This window comes from Colobus angolensis, unplaced genomic scaffold (genome assembly GCF_000951035.1).
Source record: "Colobus angolensis palliatus isolate OR3802 unplaced genomic scaffold, Cang.pa_1.0 Scaffold5, whole genome shotgun sequence".
NCBI classification, from domain to species: Eukaryota; Metazoa; Chordata; class Mammalia; order Primates; family Cercopithecidae; genus Colobus; species Colobus angolensis.
The window spans coordinates 12,023,799-12,039,101 of record NW_012118487.1 but is presented as its reverse complement, the minus strand read 5'-3'; the positions used below and the strand labels follow the sequence as shown (position 1 = coordinate 12,039,101).

The following is a 15,303-nucleotide window of genomic DNA, read 5'->3' as shown; positions in this document are numbered from 1 at the left end:
AAAAAAAAAAAAAAAAAAAAAAAAAAAAAACTTCATCATGTTTTCAGACTTCACTAAAATGAGTTTCCAGAAAATTTGAAATAGTTATTATAATGTTTATTGAAATATGTAGAGCATCTAATTCCTATTTAGCCTTTACTCCCCTGAATAACACTACTTCAAGTAAAATTGCCTCTGATAGAATAAACGGAAAATTCAATATAGATTTAGTTTTAAGACATTATCCAAATAACAAAATGAATGCTAAAATTCTGACAAAATTAAAGGCTGTAAAACCACTCACCTCAGTAGATTCACACATCCTCAAGAAATTCTCAGATACAGTACAAATTTTCTTTTCCTCTCCAATTGTCACAATTCCTACAACGTGTAGAAAATGACAGTTTAGCGGAGTAAATGTTTTGAAGAGCCAAGAGAGAAAAAAATGAAAGTTTTTGCTAATCAAATCTAAGCAAGTTCCATTTTATCTTATGTTATAGTGGAAAAATTATTTAGCTTTCACTGTGGATAATAACTATGCAGAGAATTATGAATATAATATGCCAAACTATTCAGCCCTCAAGCAATTCAAATAATTTCAATCTGAATTTAATTGAATCTCACCACCAGAATTTCCAGATTCAATTATAGCCAGTTCATTGGTTTGGCCCATTAATGTGATAGTATAGGCATCACAATTATTTTGTTAACTATGCCCCAGACTGTGCTGAAGTCAGGATCTAAATTTGTTCAGCTGGTGCAATGCTTCTGTTAATCTATAAAAGCATATTGCCCAAAGGAGTACTTTTTTTTTCTTCCAATATTGCAAACAATGCTATTAGTAACAGGAAATGAAAAGCTGCCATTTCACTTCTATTTACCCCTTTTCCAGTTGGTTCACAGACCAACTGCAGTAGAACTAGGAAATTGTCAAAAATATGTATTTTTAGACTCTAACACAAAACTGATAGATAGAATAGATGGGAATCTATGAATGTGGGGCCTAGAACACTACATTTTTAAAACAAACACAGAGGTAATTCACTGGCTTGTCTCTTCATCTCATCTTAGAGAGGAAAAGTAACCAAGTTCATCTGATGATGGCTCTTTAATTTCATTTTCAGAACTCTTGAAGTGCTAAACACATACAGGCAAGATAAAACACATTGAGGACATTCTAACACCTAAGCCTTTAGCATTTGTTGCTCTTTAGTTGTTTTTGTTGTTGTTTTATTTTTATGGTTTGGTTTGTTTTATTTGAGATGGAGTCTCACTCTGTCACCCAGGCTGGAGTATAGTGGTGCAATCTCAGCTAATCGCAACCTACACCTCCCGGATTCAAGTAATTTTCATGCCTCAGCCTCCAGAGTAGCTGGGATTACAGGTGCATGCCACCACACCCAGCTAACTTTTCTATTTTTAGTAGAGATGAGTTTCACCATGTTGGCCAGACTGGTCTCAGACTCCTGACCCCAAGTGATCTGCCCGCCTCAGCCTCCCAAAGTTCTGGAATTACAGGTATGAGCCATGGTGCCAGGCCTTCTTTATTTAGTTTTAATATGTATATGTATTTTCATATTCTTAGCTTTATGGGGTATCATCAATTCTCCCTCTCTTACAAAGCTTCTGCTGTTAGTTTCTCCTTTGCAAATAGTTTGTGGAATCTATTTCAGTGCGAAAAAATCTATTTGCAGTAAACAAACACAGAGATCCCTCTCTACAACCTTTCCTTTCTGCCAAGATGGTTCTAAGAGTGGGTAAAAATTTAAAAGGGTTTTCTCATGAGATTTCCTCCCTAAAAATCACCATTGTTGAAAAAGTTTCTGGTCAAGGCTCTCTCTCTTCATAGTAATCCATTACAGACTTTATTCTGTGGAATATTTATGTTGTACTTACATTTCCTTATCCATTTCTCAATTCACGTTTTCAGCAAAACACCTAGAAAGTGTTGCCTAACCTCATTGCAATTCCGTTCCTTTCATTTCTACTTAAACCCTCTCAAGTCAGATTTTGCCCTAACCCCGCTCCATGGAAATTCTTCTTATAAAGATCACTAATGACCTCCAAGGATTAATTCTCAGTTTCCATCTTCTTGCAAGTTGCCAGTGTTCCACACAGTTGATGCCTACCTTTTTTTCATGCTCTCTTCATTTGACTTCTAAAATCTATACTTTTCAGTTTCTACGTTTCTCATCTCATTGGCTCCTTCTTCTCATATTTTTGTCTGTTGCCTCCTCTTCTCTCTGACCTCTTAAGTTGGAGCTTCTCACCCTTCACTCCTCAGCCCTTTTTCTCCCATGCATATCTCATCCAGTCCCAGATATTTAAATATTATCAACAACTCCTAAATCTATGTGGCCATCCCACATCTCTCTTCTGAAATCAGGATCCATATATCCAATTTCTTATCTGACAGTTCTATTTGGATTTCTAATAAGCAGTTTAAAAAAAACTTCTCCTCTTCTCCTTTGCTCGTTCCACTCCCAAGCAAACACTTCTCTCATAGCCTTTCCTATCTTTCCTAATAGCAAATCTTACCACTTGCTCAGTCAAAAGAAATTCCTCCTTGAATTCTCTTTTTTTCCCCCCAAACCCTATATGCAATCTACCAGGAAATACTGCTGCCTCTATGTTCAAAATATATCCATGATCAGACCGATTCTTCCCACCTCCCTTGCCGTCTCCTGATCCAAGCCACCAAAATCTCCCACTTGGATTAGTACAATCATATGCTAACTGGCTTCCTCGCTTCTACCCTTCCTACAAACCATTCTTCAAGTAGCGGCCAGAGTAATCCTTCTGTTATTAGTCAGACCATCTCCTTCCTCTGCCAAAATCTGTAATGACTCTCTATTGCCCTCAGAATAAAGCCCCATACCTGTAATGTTCTGTAATGCACTCATCAAGATGGTACATCACCGGAACTTGTAGACTTCATCTCAATCTTTGCTCCTGCTCTCTTATTCTACTTCGGGCACATTGGCTTCCCTGCTGTTTCCTGAGAAACCAGGTATCATATTGGCTTGGTAACTTAGTACCGGTTCTTCTCTCTGACAAGAATATTCCCAGAGCTGTGTTCCCCCTGTCCAAATGACAACTACTCATGAAACCTTTCTACATCATTTAAAAAAATACTATTGTTACAGTAGGTAGGTAGTCAGACATGAGCAGAGCAAGAGAGTCCTCCAACTCATCACCCACCCAGGATGTCAGGCCACCATCAGGTGACAGTCAGGCAGTTGTCAACTGTCTTTCTAAAATAATAATTGGTCACAGCTGTCTCCCAATAAAGAAACACCTGTAGCTGGTGATCAGTAGCTTCCTGATACGAACTCAGGAGTTGGACAAGCGGGCTCAAGCATGCACACTAAGAGGCAAAATGGCAGAGTGTAACTGATATATGACCTTCCTCTAGGAACACTCAAATGATAAGTGAAAAACGTCTCAAATAAGCATGCGAGAAACTCCAGAAAACACACTGCACGTACGGTCCCTCCCAAGTGCTGGTCAGCCACTGCACATGCGGACAGCCCACCCCAAGGGAAGAATCAGGTGAGAAGTATGCAAGACCTAGAAGAAGGCCAATGTAGAAAATCCCAAGTCGAAAGATCAAACAGTGCACTTGATCTCTCAAGTCGCCCACTTGGTCCTTTTCCAACTGTACTTACTTTCATTACTGCTCTAAAACCTTTTAATAGACTTTCCCTCCTGCTCTGAAACTTGCCTTGGTGTCTCACTCTGTCTTATGCCCCTCAGTTGAATTCTTCCTTCTGAGGAGGCAAGAAAGTGAGGTTGCTGCAGGCCTATATGGATGTGCCACTGCTAACGTCATTACTGAACCTGCAGTACTCCTGATGCTATACATATATGTGTACACACACACACACAAGTTTTTGTGATAAGTATACCATATATAACAAACATATATAATATACATTAAAAAATACTTGTAGTTTAAAAGTCAACATATGAATAATATGAAGCTCTAGAAGTGAGCCTGTGGAGGAGGCGCTCCAGTGTATATTTGAAAACCTGATTATTTTGATTCTTGTATATCTGTCTATGAATGGCCAAATTGTTCTCACCAAAAATTAAGATTATTCAAATTTATATCAATTTTTCTAAATATTGAATATATATATTTATTACCTATGGAAAAGTTTTTAGCTAAATGGTGCAGACTGACATTTTCAGTTTCTTCAAAGCAATTAGGAGAAAAGGCAAGTTATAAAAAGGATGGCCAGGCGCAGTGGCTCATTCCTGTAATCCCAGCACTGTAGGAGGCCAGGCAGGTGGATCACCTGAGGTCAGGAGTTCAAGACCAGCCTGGTCAACATGGTGAAACCCCATCTCTACTAAAAAAATACAAAAATTAGCCAGGTGTGGTGGTGGGCGCCAGCTACTTGGGAGGCAGAGGCAGGAGAACGGCTTGAACCCAGGAGGTGGATGTCACAGTGAGACGAGGTCACGCCACTGCACTCCAACCTGGGAGACAGAGTAAGACTCTGTCTCAAAAATAACAAAAATAATAAGCTAAAACTAGGCAAGAGAAGCATTAAGAACTAGGTGCAAACAGAATTGGGGAGAACAGGGAGGACTTGATGCATGAAAGTTGCAGTAACAGGCTTTTTTAGTACTTTATATTTTTCATTTTAGCTAAACACAAGTAATATATTTCTAGCATTGTGAGAATGGTTTGTGCCTGAAATACGAACAACTTCAGAGAAAATGATGCATAATATGTGTACACAGTTACTATGACTTTCATCACTATGGCAATAAAAACCTTTGGTGCTTACTGGACAGTTAAAGTATGAGTCCTAGGGTTGTAAATTCCTATTAAGAAAACTATAGGCCGGGCGCGGTGGCTCACGCCTGTAATCCCAGCACTTCGGGAGGTGAAGGCACGTGGATCATTTGAGGTCAGGGGTTCGAGACCAGCCTGGCCAACATGGTGTAACCCCATCTCTACTAAAAATACAAAAAATAGGCAGGCATGGTGGTACACGCAACTCCTCAAGAGGCTGAGGCAGGAGAACTGCTTGAACCCGGGAGGCAGAGTTTGCAGCGAACTGCGATTGCGCCACCGTACTCCAGCCTGGGCGACAGAGTAAGACTCCATCTCAAAAAATAAACAAACAAACAAAAAATGTAAATGAGAGTTGGAAGTAAGCAGAATGAGCAGCTACTTATGACACTCTGATGTCTGATAAGATGATAGGTATTAACTCCCTACTATGAAATACAAATGCTCAAATTTAAAAATAATTTACATTTACATTGCTAATTTTAAAAGTGATAGAATACCAACATATCCTTCTGCAGATTCTAGAGACCACCCAGCTCCCCTGGCTCTGGGGGGCTTTTCTTTATTTTCAAAGTCAGCAACAATGGATCTTTTCATACCGTTCTTCTCTAGTCCATCTCCCTCTGAGTGACTCCTCTCCTTTGGCCCTATTTTTCATTTTTAAGGACGCTTCTGATTACATTGATGCCACCTGAATAATTCAGGCTAGGTACTTTCTTAAAATTAGTTGATTTTTTAGTGGTGGAGGACAGATTTGAGACTGATCTCCCATCCACCTCGGCTGCAGCACCTGAAAAAGCCTTCCTCCCTGGCAATACTTTCTGTCTCAGTGACTGGCTTTCTGTGTGGCGAGTGCTGCGACCTAGATGGAATCCCTGCTTTCAGCAACAAAAATAGTGTGAGCAAATAAATGAAATGAAATCCTATTGAGAAGTGCTTTATGGAAATAAGATAAAAACAAGCTGCTCTCGCTAACATGTGTGGGTGTGCTGAGTAAGAGGTAGGATTGGCTAAAAGTCTAAAAGAAGCCCTACCTACTTTGTCTCCATGGCTTGCCCTTAAGTTTCATCAAATCTTCAGGTTGTAATGGAAGAAAGTTTCAAACCTCGCATCTAGATGATGTAATGGGGATCGATTTTAACATTTCCTCATATAAAATTATACAGATAAACATCTAATACATCCAATGAAATTGAATCACAGAATATAAATTGGAGGATAACAGAAATCATAATAAAAGCTTCAAAATACAAGTAAAATTATTTCATGATGCATTTTGAAATACAGAAAATCCTAATATGATATGCTGTCTACAAATTTTCCAACTATATCAAGTAATGTCTCTGCCTTCCATTAGAATTGTTTGAATTGCATAAATGTATTACATGCGTGGGAATGAATAGTGAGATGCGTACCTCCACTAAGCAGGTATAATGGCCATTATAGGCTGAGAGTTCCTATTACATAGTTTAAATACCTGGTCTCCTGTAAAATAAAAGATAGCATCTATATACTAAGTAGACAACTTTGCAACAAGGGAAATGACTTTAAAGTATATTCTTATCTATGCAATTGTCTTTTTGATGAATATTAGTAAATTCTAAATTGATCCTAATACAATGTTAGAGGAATGGTTCTCTGATGCTTCTTGATAATAATGGGGTTGTATACATACATTCAGGAGTCTTACCAGGATATATAATTTAGAGGGCAAATAAATACTAAACAGCAATAGATTTTATATAAAGAGTTAAACAGAATGTCTTAATAGCTCATGTAAAGGCTGCATGACATCTAAAAAGTGTTTCCTCTTTCTTCCAAATTCACAAAAGAAAAGGTACATTTGGATAAATCTTGATAAATATGTTGTAAACATTGGTAAGCTTCAAATAAGAATTTTAACCACATATTTAAGCTTTATGAAATATGGAAACAAATAATATAGCACATTCTTTTTTAAAAAACAAAGACAATCAGAGATATGAACTAATGAGATTGAAGTCAGGTTTTTGACTTTGAGTTGATGTCATAATGGGATGAAACCTTTGGAACTTGGGGTAGGTTGAATGTATTTCACACAAAGAAATGGATGTGTATCTTTGGTGGCCAGAGTAGGCAAAAAATAGGCTCCCACAGACTGCAGTAGGCAAAAAATAGGCTCCCACAGATGTTCACATCCTTAACTCTAGAACTGGTACCTGTGTTGGAGTAAGCTGTGAAGGGGAATTAAGCTTGCAGAATTGTCAGGGAGATGCAACTTTGCTGGCTTTTACAGAAAATGGGTTGCCATCCTGATCAAGTAAATGTAGGAGATCACGAAAACAATAAAGTGGTTTGGGAAAAAAATTGACCTAGGCTTTCAGTATTGTATTTGTCTCCTATTGCTGCTGTAACAGATTGTCACAAATGTAGTGGCTTAAAGCAACACAAGTTTGTCTCCTACAGTTCTGGAAGACAAAGCTAAAACCAAGGGATCATCAGGGCTGCGCTTCTCTAGAGGCTCTAGAAGCAGGAGCAGTTTTCTTTTCTATTCCAGCTTCTCCAGGCCACCCACATGCCTTGGCTCTTGGCCCCTTTTCTCCATCTTTAAAGCCAGCAACACTGCATCTTTCTGCCTTTTTTCCGTAGTCTATCTCTCTCTGACTGACTCTTCTCTTCCGACTCTCTCTTCCAGTTTGAAGGACCCTTGGGATTACACTGGGCCCATCTGGCTAATCCAGGATAATCTCCCCATTTTAAGATCAGTTGACTAGCAACCCTAATTCCCCATTGACAAGTAATCTCACATATATGTATGTTTCAGGAATCGGAATGTGTACATCTTTGAGGATCCTTTATTCTGTCTACTTAATAGACTAATGGTTTACTTAAGATTATAGTTGAAAAAAGCTCTTTTGCTAAAAATTGTATTTGAAAAGCTGTCGAGTAGAAAATAATTGTGCTAAGATTCAGGACACTCACCTTTCCATCCCAGCATGGCCTGCCGGGTAGCTATATCCCTGGAAAATTATTTCATTTCTTAGGGCTCCATTTCTTTTAGACCAGACAGCTGGACTGGTGATAAATGAAGTCCATTTATAAAATTCTATGATTCTAAGATATATTCTGTGCTTAATGTCATAAGGAATCCTATATGCTCAGTGGTATAAGTCTCAACACTTTCAGTGAAATTAGGTTCATTTGGGGATCACAAGCACTTGAATGCATTGAGAATTAATAAGTTTTTCTTTTTTTAAAGTTGAAAATATTAAGACGGTCCATTTATCTTTTACAAAGGATTATTCTTTCTGTCCTTTAGAAAACCAACTTGGGGAAATTTTAAATATTATTTTTCTAAAGTCTCCCAATATTTTTTCAGTTTAGAATCTGGTTTGATAATACCAAAGACCTTATAATCACCTACTTAACTATTTGCATTTATTATACTATAAGAAATGAAATGTTTCTAATCAGAACATGCTAATCTGTCGTGTATTTCTGAAAATATAAACAATCACATTCAAGAGAATCTGACCCTCATGTAGTCCAGTGATAACACTTTCTTAAGATAAACCGAAGCTCTGAGAGTAGGGTTAACAGATTTAACAGTGAAAATGATCTCAGTGTCCCTTAGTTAAACTTGAATTTCAGATAAAGAACAAATCATTTTAGTATAACTATATCCCATACAATATTGGGTACCATACTTGTAATTAAAATACAGCTTGTTTATCTGAAATTCAAATTTAACTGGGTGCCCTGTATTTTAACCCGCCAACCCTATTTGAGAGGCTAATCAGATTTAACAGTGAAAATGATCTCAGTGTCCCCTAGTTAAACTTGAATTTCAGATAAAGAACAAATCATTTTAGTATAACTATATCCCATACAATATTGGGTACCATACTTTTAATTAAAATACAGCTTGTTTATCTGAAATTCAAATTTAACTGGGTGCCCTGTATTTTAACCCGCCAACCCTATTTGAGAGGCTAATCACATATTTTTCAAATTTAACTTTTAGGATCGGCAGAATAAAAGGAAGACGTTTAGGACAAGGGGCTGAAAGCAGAGTCATGGCTTTCTAAGCAGCTGTTCTGCAGTGACCTCCAGCAGCATTTGCTGTGGGCTCCTTTTCTGATATCTACAAGGGATTTGATTTTGAGAGTAAAACCTCCCCAGTGTCCGTATTCCCTCTTGCCAAGAATGTCACCCATAGAACTTTTCCCCCTGTACGCATGTACATATGAGTATTATTATTACATGAGATTTTTGCCCTAAATAAAATTAACCAAAGAGGACTGGTCACTTATTTAGCACTCTTTGATTTTTATCTGTATGTATGTATGTAGGTATGTATGTATGTATTTATTTATTTATTTATTTTGAGATGGAGTCTCAGTCGCCCAGTCTGGAGTGCAGTGGCACCATCTCAGCTAACTACAACCTCTGCCTCCTGGATTCAAGAAATTCTCCTGCCTCAGCCTCCTGAGTAGCTGGGACTACAGGCATGTGCCACCATGCCCGACTCATTTTTTTATTTTTAGTAGAGACAGGATTTCACTACCTTGGCCACACTGGTCTCGAACTCCTGACCTTAGGTGATGTGCCTGCCTTGGCCTCCCAAAGTGCTGGCATGAGCCATCATGCCCCACCTGATTTTATTATTATTAAATGCGAACTAGTGTAGCGTAGTGGATCACACTACAGGGGGACTTAACGCTTCATCTGTTAGGATGGTAGGTAAGCCTGTTCTGAACACACAGTTAGTTGGCTACCCTATAATCTACTTACAGCATAACTGTAAAGCCACAAGCCCTTCATATCCCATCTAAGTGAAATGTTTCCTGCTTTTCTGAAGTATGAGGAAACCTCATTAGAGAAAAAAGCTCAGTGTCCCCAGGTGTTAGTAGGTTGGCTTTTAATGTCTGTTCAGAGAAAAAATAATCCATTTGCAAATGTGGATTTGCATGTCTTTTATAAATTCTGTAGCTCCCATCATGTTACACATGATAACACAGAATCTCAAATAGGCTAACTGAGTTAGACTCTACTTTTCCACTTCCAGCTCAGTACTAAGTGTTAATATGAAAGACAGTTGACTTATGAGCAAGAACACAGCCTCTGATTAAACCTGCGTTGCCCACGTTTGAATCCTAGCTCTGTCAGTTGCTAGCTGTGTAACCTTGGACAAGTCACTGAACAACCCCACTGTGCCTCAGTTTTGTCATCTACAAAATAAGAAAACAGTATTACCTACCATATGGAGTCATGAGAAGTAAACAACGTGACACATGTGAAGTACTTAAAATAGGGTCTATATGTGGTAAACCCATATACATACGAGTATTATTATTACATGGGATTTTAGCCCTAAATGAAAATAACCAAAGCAGACTGCTAATTTATTTAACGTTTTTTGTTTTTATCATTATTAAATGCTAACTAAGATGCTGCCCCCCCATTTCAGAAGACAACGAACCGTGTCCTTCTTAGGTGATCTTTATTGTAGACTTGATATTTTGTGCAGTTTTTCATGGGAGGATGAAAGTAGAATGCAGATATCACATTGAGTTTGGAAAAGAGCAAAGGAATCAAGGAAAGGAAACCACACTTCTAAGCTGCCAATACCAGGGAATGTGATCTGACATCCTGGTCAATATACATGTGTATATGTTGTGATATTAATATCCATTCACCCTTGACTTTCTACTTGAAATTTGAAGGGAACAGTCTTAGCAGTAATACTCTGATAAATTTATCTCTGTGGTAGAAGAGGTACTGATCATTCCAAAGGGATCTATAATATTTTAGAGGCAGCTATGTAGGTAACACAATACGGGGTGGTGTTTTACAGTTAAGAGATCCAATATCCACCTACCAAACTGACGAAGGTCCAAGCAGAGATTTGCTCCCTCCACTAATGTGGTGTTCCGGCAGATGGTCCACAGATTGAAGTACATGTAAACTGGCAGTGAGGTGAAAGCCGTGACTCCCAGCCAGGCCAACATGAAAAGGTATGTCAGCATAATGAACTGCAGAAGAGAAAGAAATGGAGAGAGAAAATGTAATCTACCAAAAAGGAATAATTTTGTGTTTAATCTGCAAAGCTCAATTCTAGAAAGTTTATAGGGATACAGTGTATAAGTCAGTATCACAACATTGTTGATTTGCAGCACAGGAAGTTGAGAAATAGTGCGTATAATGGGTAAAGTGAGTAAACCTGCTGGAAAATCATATCTTGGCAGAGGTTCTGATGTACAAAGAAAAAAATAATCCATCTGCATTATCATGCCTTTTCATCCATGTATTTAAACTTAAAATCGCACCACAGATTTTTTTTTTAATTTAGAAAATATTCCTAGGTATTTAGAAAGTATTCATCTTGCAAAGGGAATTCGGAAGAATTAAAAGTCTGTCAATAAATTTCTGTAGGACTAAGCTGTCATCATGTCATTCGTAAATATTCAAGTCGTTTAACCGTGTTTACAATTAACGAATATGGTAATTCTTAAATCACATTAGTATATAATATTAGTGTGTACTCTTCTTTTAAAAATTTTTTATACACTTAAGTCTGTTTTGTTTTGTGCATGTTAACATATATTTTATATATGTAGTATATATATACTTATGTATAGTAAAATATTATTTTAATTTTGAAAATAAAGTTTTAAAAATACATTTCAGAAACATTTTTAATATTTATAAAGTGTATAAAAGAAGTTCATGTATCCTGGATAGAATTGAATAAAATACTTAGTTGAAGCATGGATTTACATGAAGTTTTAGTTCACACATAGTATAAACGCTGAATAAAAGGACATGTAGATAGATGTATGTATTAGTGGACGGATGATAGACAGTAGAGAGAAAACTGTCTGAAATACAGCCCCTGGATGCCAAAAGCTACATTTCTATAGATATTTGGTTCTTCTGAATTTCAGAAGCACACTTTGATCAAAGACTGGAATAAATTGACTAGTGCATTCTGGCTAAACTTTTAACACCTCAAGCAGTCACATTTTCAAAATAGCAATACAGCATACAATAAATATACTGAATGAAACTAGATATCTTATTCAACCCTATTCATCTCTTTTGTGATGAGTTATTAGCTAGATTTTACCCCATGATTTAGGTGAAATCTCAAACAAGTCAAACTTATTCAATAACCCTCTTAATATGTACTGAAATTAACATTTTTGAAAAACAGTAAAATAGGAATCAATCCTGTGATAGAACTTATGCAGCTATATTAAAGTTACATAGTGATTAACATAGCGTTTATTGGGATTAAGGATAGCAAGAAATTTATATAAAACATATAAAGGGAGGCAGGAGATCAAACCTTTCCATTAAATAGCAGTTACTAAATGCCCCAGTACTTCAGAAACCCAGAGCGTTCTTGTACACATGTTTTCTAATAATATTGTTTTATCTCATTTCAACTCTTACTTCCTGTTTGTCTCTACCATGAAATGTTAATAGTTGGGGCCAACATCTGTCTTGACAACATCCTTAAACTAAGATTTGGCAGGCGTACTTAAACCTTGTACATGTAAGATGAAACAAACCCTACCTCAAGAATATTAGCGAATAAAACTTGCTGAATATTAATTTATTTAAATCGCCTAAGGAAGGAGAGTAACTATCATTAAAAAGCTATTCTTTTTAAAAATAATATCAAAATTTACATTCCTTTTAGAATTATTTTGGTCTTGCTGAACATATACTTATGAGGCTAAATATGCGTAAATATGCGTAAAGATTTATGGCAGGATTTCAGCCATGTAAGGCAATAACACTTCCCCCTTATTTTACTGATTACAGAATAAAATAGCCCAGGTGGAAATATAGAGAATATTTGGTCTTAAGACAAACTTGAGACACACATGAGCAAAATGGTAAACATTTTGCTCATCTTCCCCCGAGTGAAAGGATAATATTAATATTTTTAAGTGGTCTTTATCCTTTCTTTCTGGAATGTGGAATGAAGCATATCATAGATGAAGCTCACAGAATAGTGGAGGGGTCAGCTCAGAATTTCTCCCCTCTCAAAGGCTTCCCTACCCTATCACAACGTTGCTTAGGCACCCAGGCTAAGTGACAATGGTCACCTAAGCCTCTGAACATGGATAAGCATACTCCAAGTGGCAATACCCATTCACCTCTAACACTAATAAACTATATGATATAATGCAGGTCATTTTCCATCTTTCGCCATTGGATTCTAATATGTAAGAGGTAGAAACCTGTCTCTCTATTAATTTAACAAGCACTGACATGCCACTTACTGTGCTCCTAAACTAAATATCACACACTTTTAGCAATAAAAGGGGGTCTTCTGGCATACTCGAGAAAGGCGTAGGCTTTTCAGCTGGCTTGAGTGTAGTCTGCTCTTTATACCTCTGTTTCTGCCTCTGTAAAATGGAAGTAACTCTAAATTGGCTTCACATGTTTAAGTGAGCCTGAGATGAGATAATGCATGAAAAGCATTTAGCATTGAAACTTGTTACATAAGAAGCTCTGACAAAAATATTGGCTATTTTTATCATTGAAAATATCAGTGCAATTACTACTATTGCTACATATATTGTGTACATACTGTGGAATTATATAATTCTATATAGTCTTATAGCATGAAGGAATTAGATTTCATTTCATGTTTGGATAAATTAAAAGAGTAAGTTCTTGAGTTTGGGAAAGTTATTCAAAATGAACTCTCTCTCAAGAAGGAAGGCTCCAGAAATTCTTGGAAACCATGCTGAAAGTGAAGAAATCCTCTTAAAAGAACACCTTTGGGGGAAAAATCTTTTCTATTAACATTTTCATTATTTGCAATTGTAGATCTCAAGGCTAATGTATAGTCTCTAGAACAATGAACATGATATGGCAGCCTGAAGCACACTGCTTTGGAGGACTAAAAGCAACTCTCAAATCCATGGAAGAGTGATCAGCATGCTTTTGGTTGCATCATCTCTATCTTATTTTTCATTTGTTCTACCCTTAGGGATCTTTCTAAAGCTTCTTTTGAAGATGCTGTTCAATGTAGAATGGGACTTATAACTCAATAGGTTTAGATTCAAAGTAGCTTGGAACACTGTGAAGTGTGTCGCTACTGCTACTTTACGAGGCAATAAAAGGTCTAACTTCTGAAACCACAGGACTAACTTACATCTTCTTTCTGCTCTGAGCTACGTTATAGGAAATTAACAAAGCTTGATGATATAGAGTAAATCAGTGTGGTGAGAAAATATTTTCATTACTATTAATGCATAAATTTTGTGCTAGAAAAATGCAAAAGTCTTTATTTTCTAACTTCGAATGTAAACTGATTATATTTCAGGGTGTAGCAGTTCACTAAAGTATTCACTGAAGTATTTAAAGAAGCTAAAATGTAATTTGATCTCTCCATGTTATGTTCTATTTCAGAATCTGATGATTACTAAAATTGAAGAATTATTCAAATTGATCATGCTTAATCCTATGTAGAAAATCTTTTACTGTAATAAATAAAATATTGCATAGTTATAAATTTATTTCTAATGTCACATTGGTCATATAATGGATATATATTTTTTGTAGTCTGAATGTTAAATAAATTAGTAAGCTGCTCTTACTTTTGTTAGAACAAACTCTGAGAATGTGAGAAATTTTTCTGATTCTGAAAACAATTTTTGTGTATGTGTGCCTTTATTAATTTCTGCTTTTTGATTAAACACTTTCTGAAATTCATCTTCATAATATCTGTTTGGGAAACAGTGGAAAAATGAAAAAAAAGTGATAAAAGTACTACTGAACCTAGTCACTAGTCTGACATATCACTTAATCTCCCATAGTCACTTCCGTGATTTGTGAACTGGAAATTCTGATACTTTCCTTATAGGGCTATGATGTAAACAAGGGGAAGATTCTCTATAAAATCACTTAGCAGAAAATGTAAGCAGTAACTCAAAGAGAGGAGATAGTCTGATTTAATAAAAATGTATTACTTAGTACTTTCAGAAGGTAGGTATGGACATAAGGAAACTATTTCTGTCCCATTGGGTATTTATTGCTTTGAGCAGACACTGAATTTTATTTTATAGTAATTCTAGGAAGGGAAGATAAGTTCTGTAGAAATTACATAAACAAAGTGGCCTCATTGGCTTTTCTTATTTTAGTCATTATCTAGGATCACTCACATATATTAAAATGCTGACTAATTCCCCCTGACTCCCACACACACACAAAAATTCAGTAAAACTTCCTTAATTTGAATTAATTCATTGATCTTTGATAGTAAAATTGCTATAAAATGATAAAAATGGGGTGCTATATATTTAATTGATATCTGACATATTCCATTATCCCATAATCGTTTTAGTAGCATTTCATCAGAACATGCAAATGTCTGGTAAAACAAGCATCCTCCTACCATATTTCCTGCTTGATTTTTGTTTTTACTCAGTATAAATTTCTTGATATCCTACCACATGTTAGCATTTGATTCAACAAAACTCTTATGAATTATTTCTTTGTCACTTGAAATTAAA

The 15,303-nt window shown here is 36.4% G+C and overlaps 1 protein-coding gene across 6 annotated transcripts in view; it reads right to left on the bottom strand.

Annotated features, from left to right (window-relative positions):
• GPM6A (glycoprotein M6A) overlaps window positions 1-15,303 on the bottom strand; it is a 370,267-nt gene that overhangs the window by 7,814 nt on the left and 347,150 nt on the right. For all 6 annotated transcript variants that reach the window (XM_011959588.1, XM_011959585.1, XM_011959589.1 and 3 more), the window contains 2 exons: window positions 10,647-10,800; window positions 284-360 (listed from right to left, as the gene is read on the bottom strand). In XM_011959588.1, coding sequence (XP_011814978.1) covers window positions 284-360; window positions 10,647-10,800 — 231 coding nt within the window. The remainder of the gene's footprint in view (window positions 1-283; window positions 361-10,646; window positions 10,801-15,303) is intronic.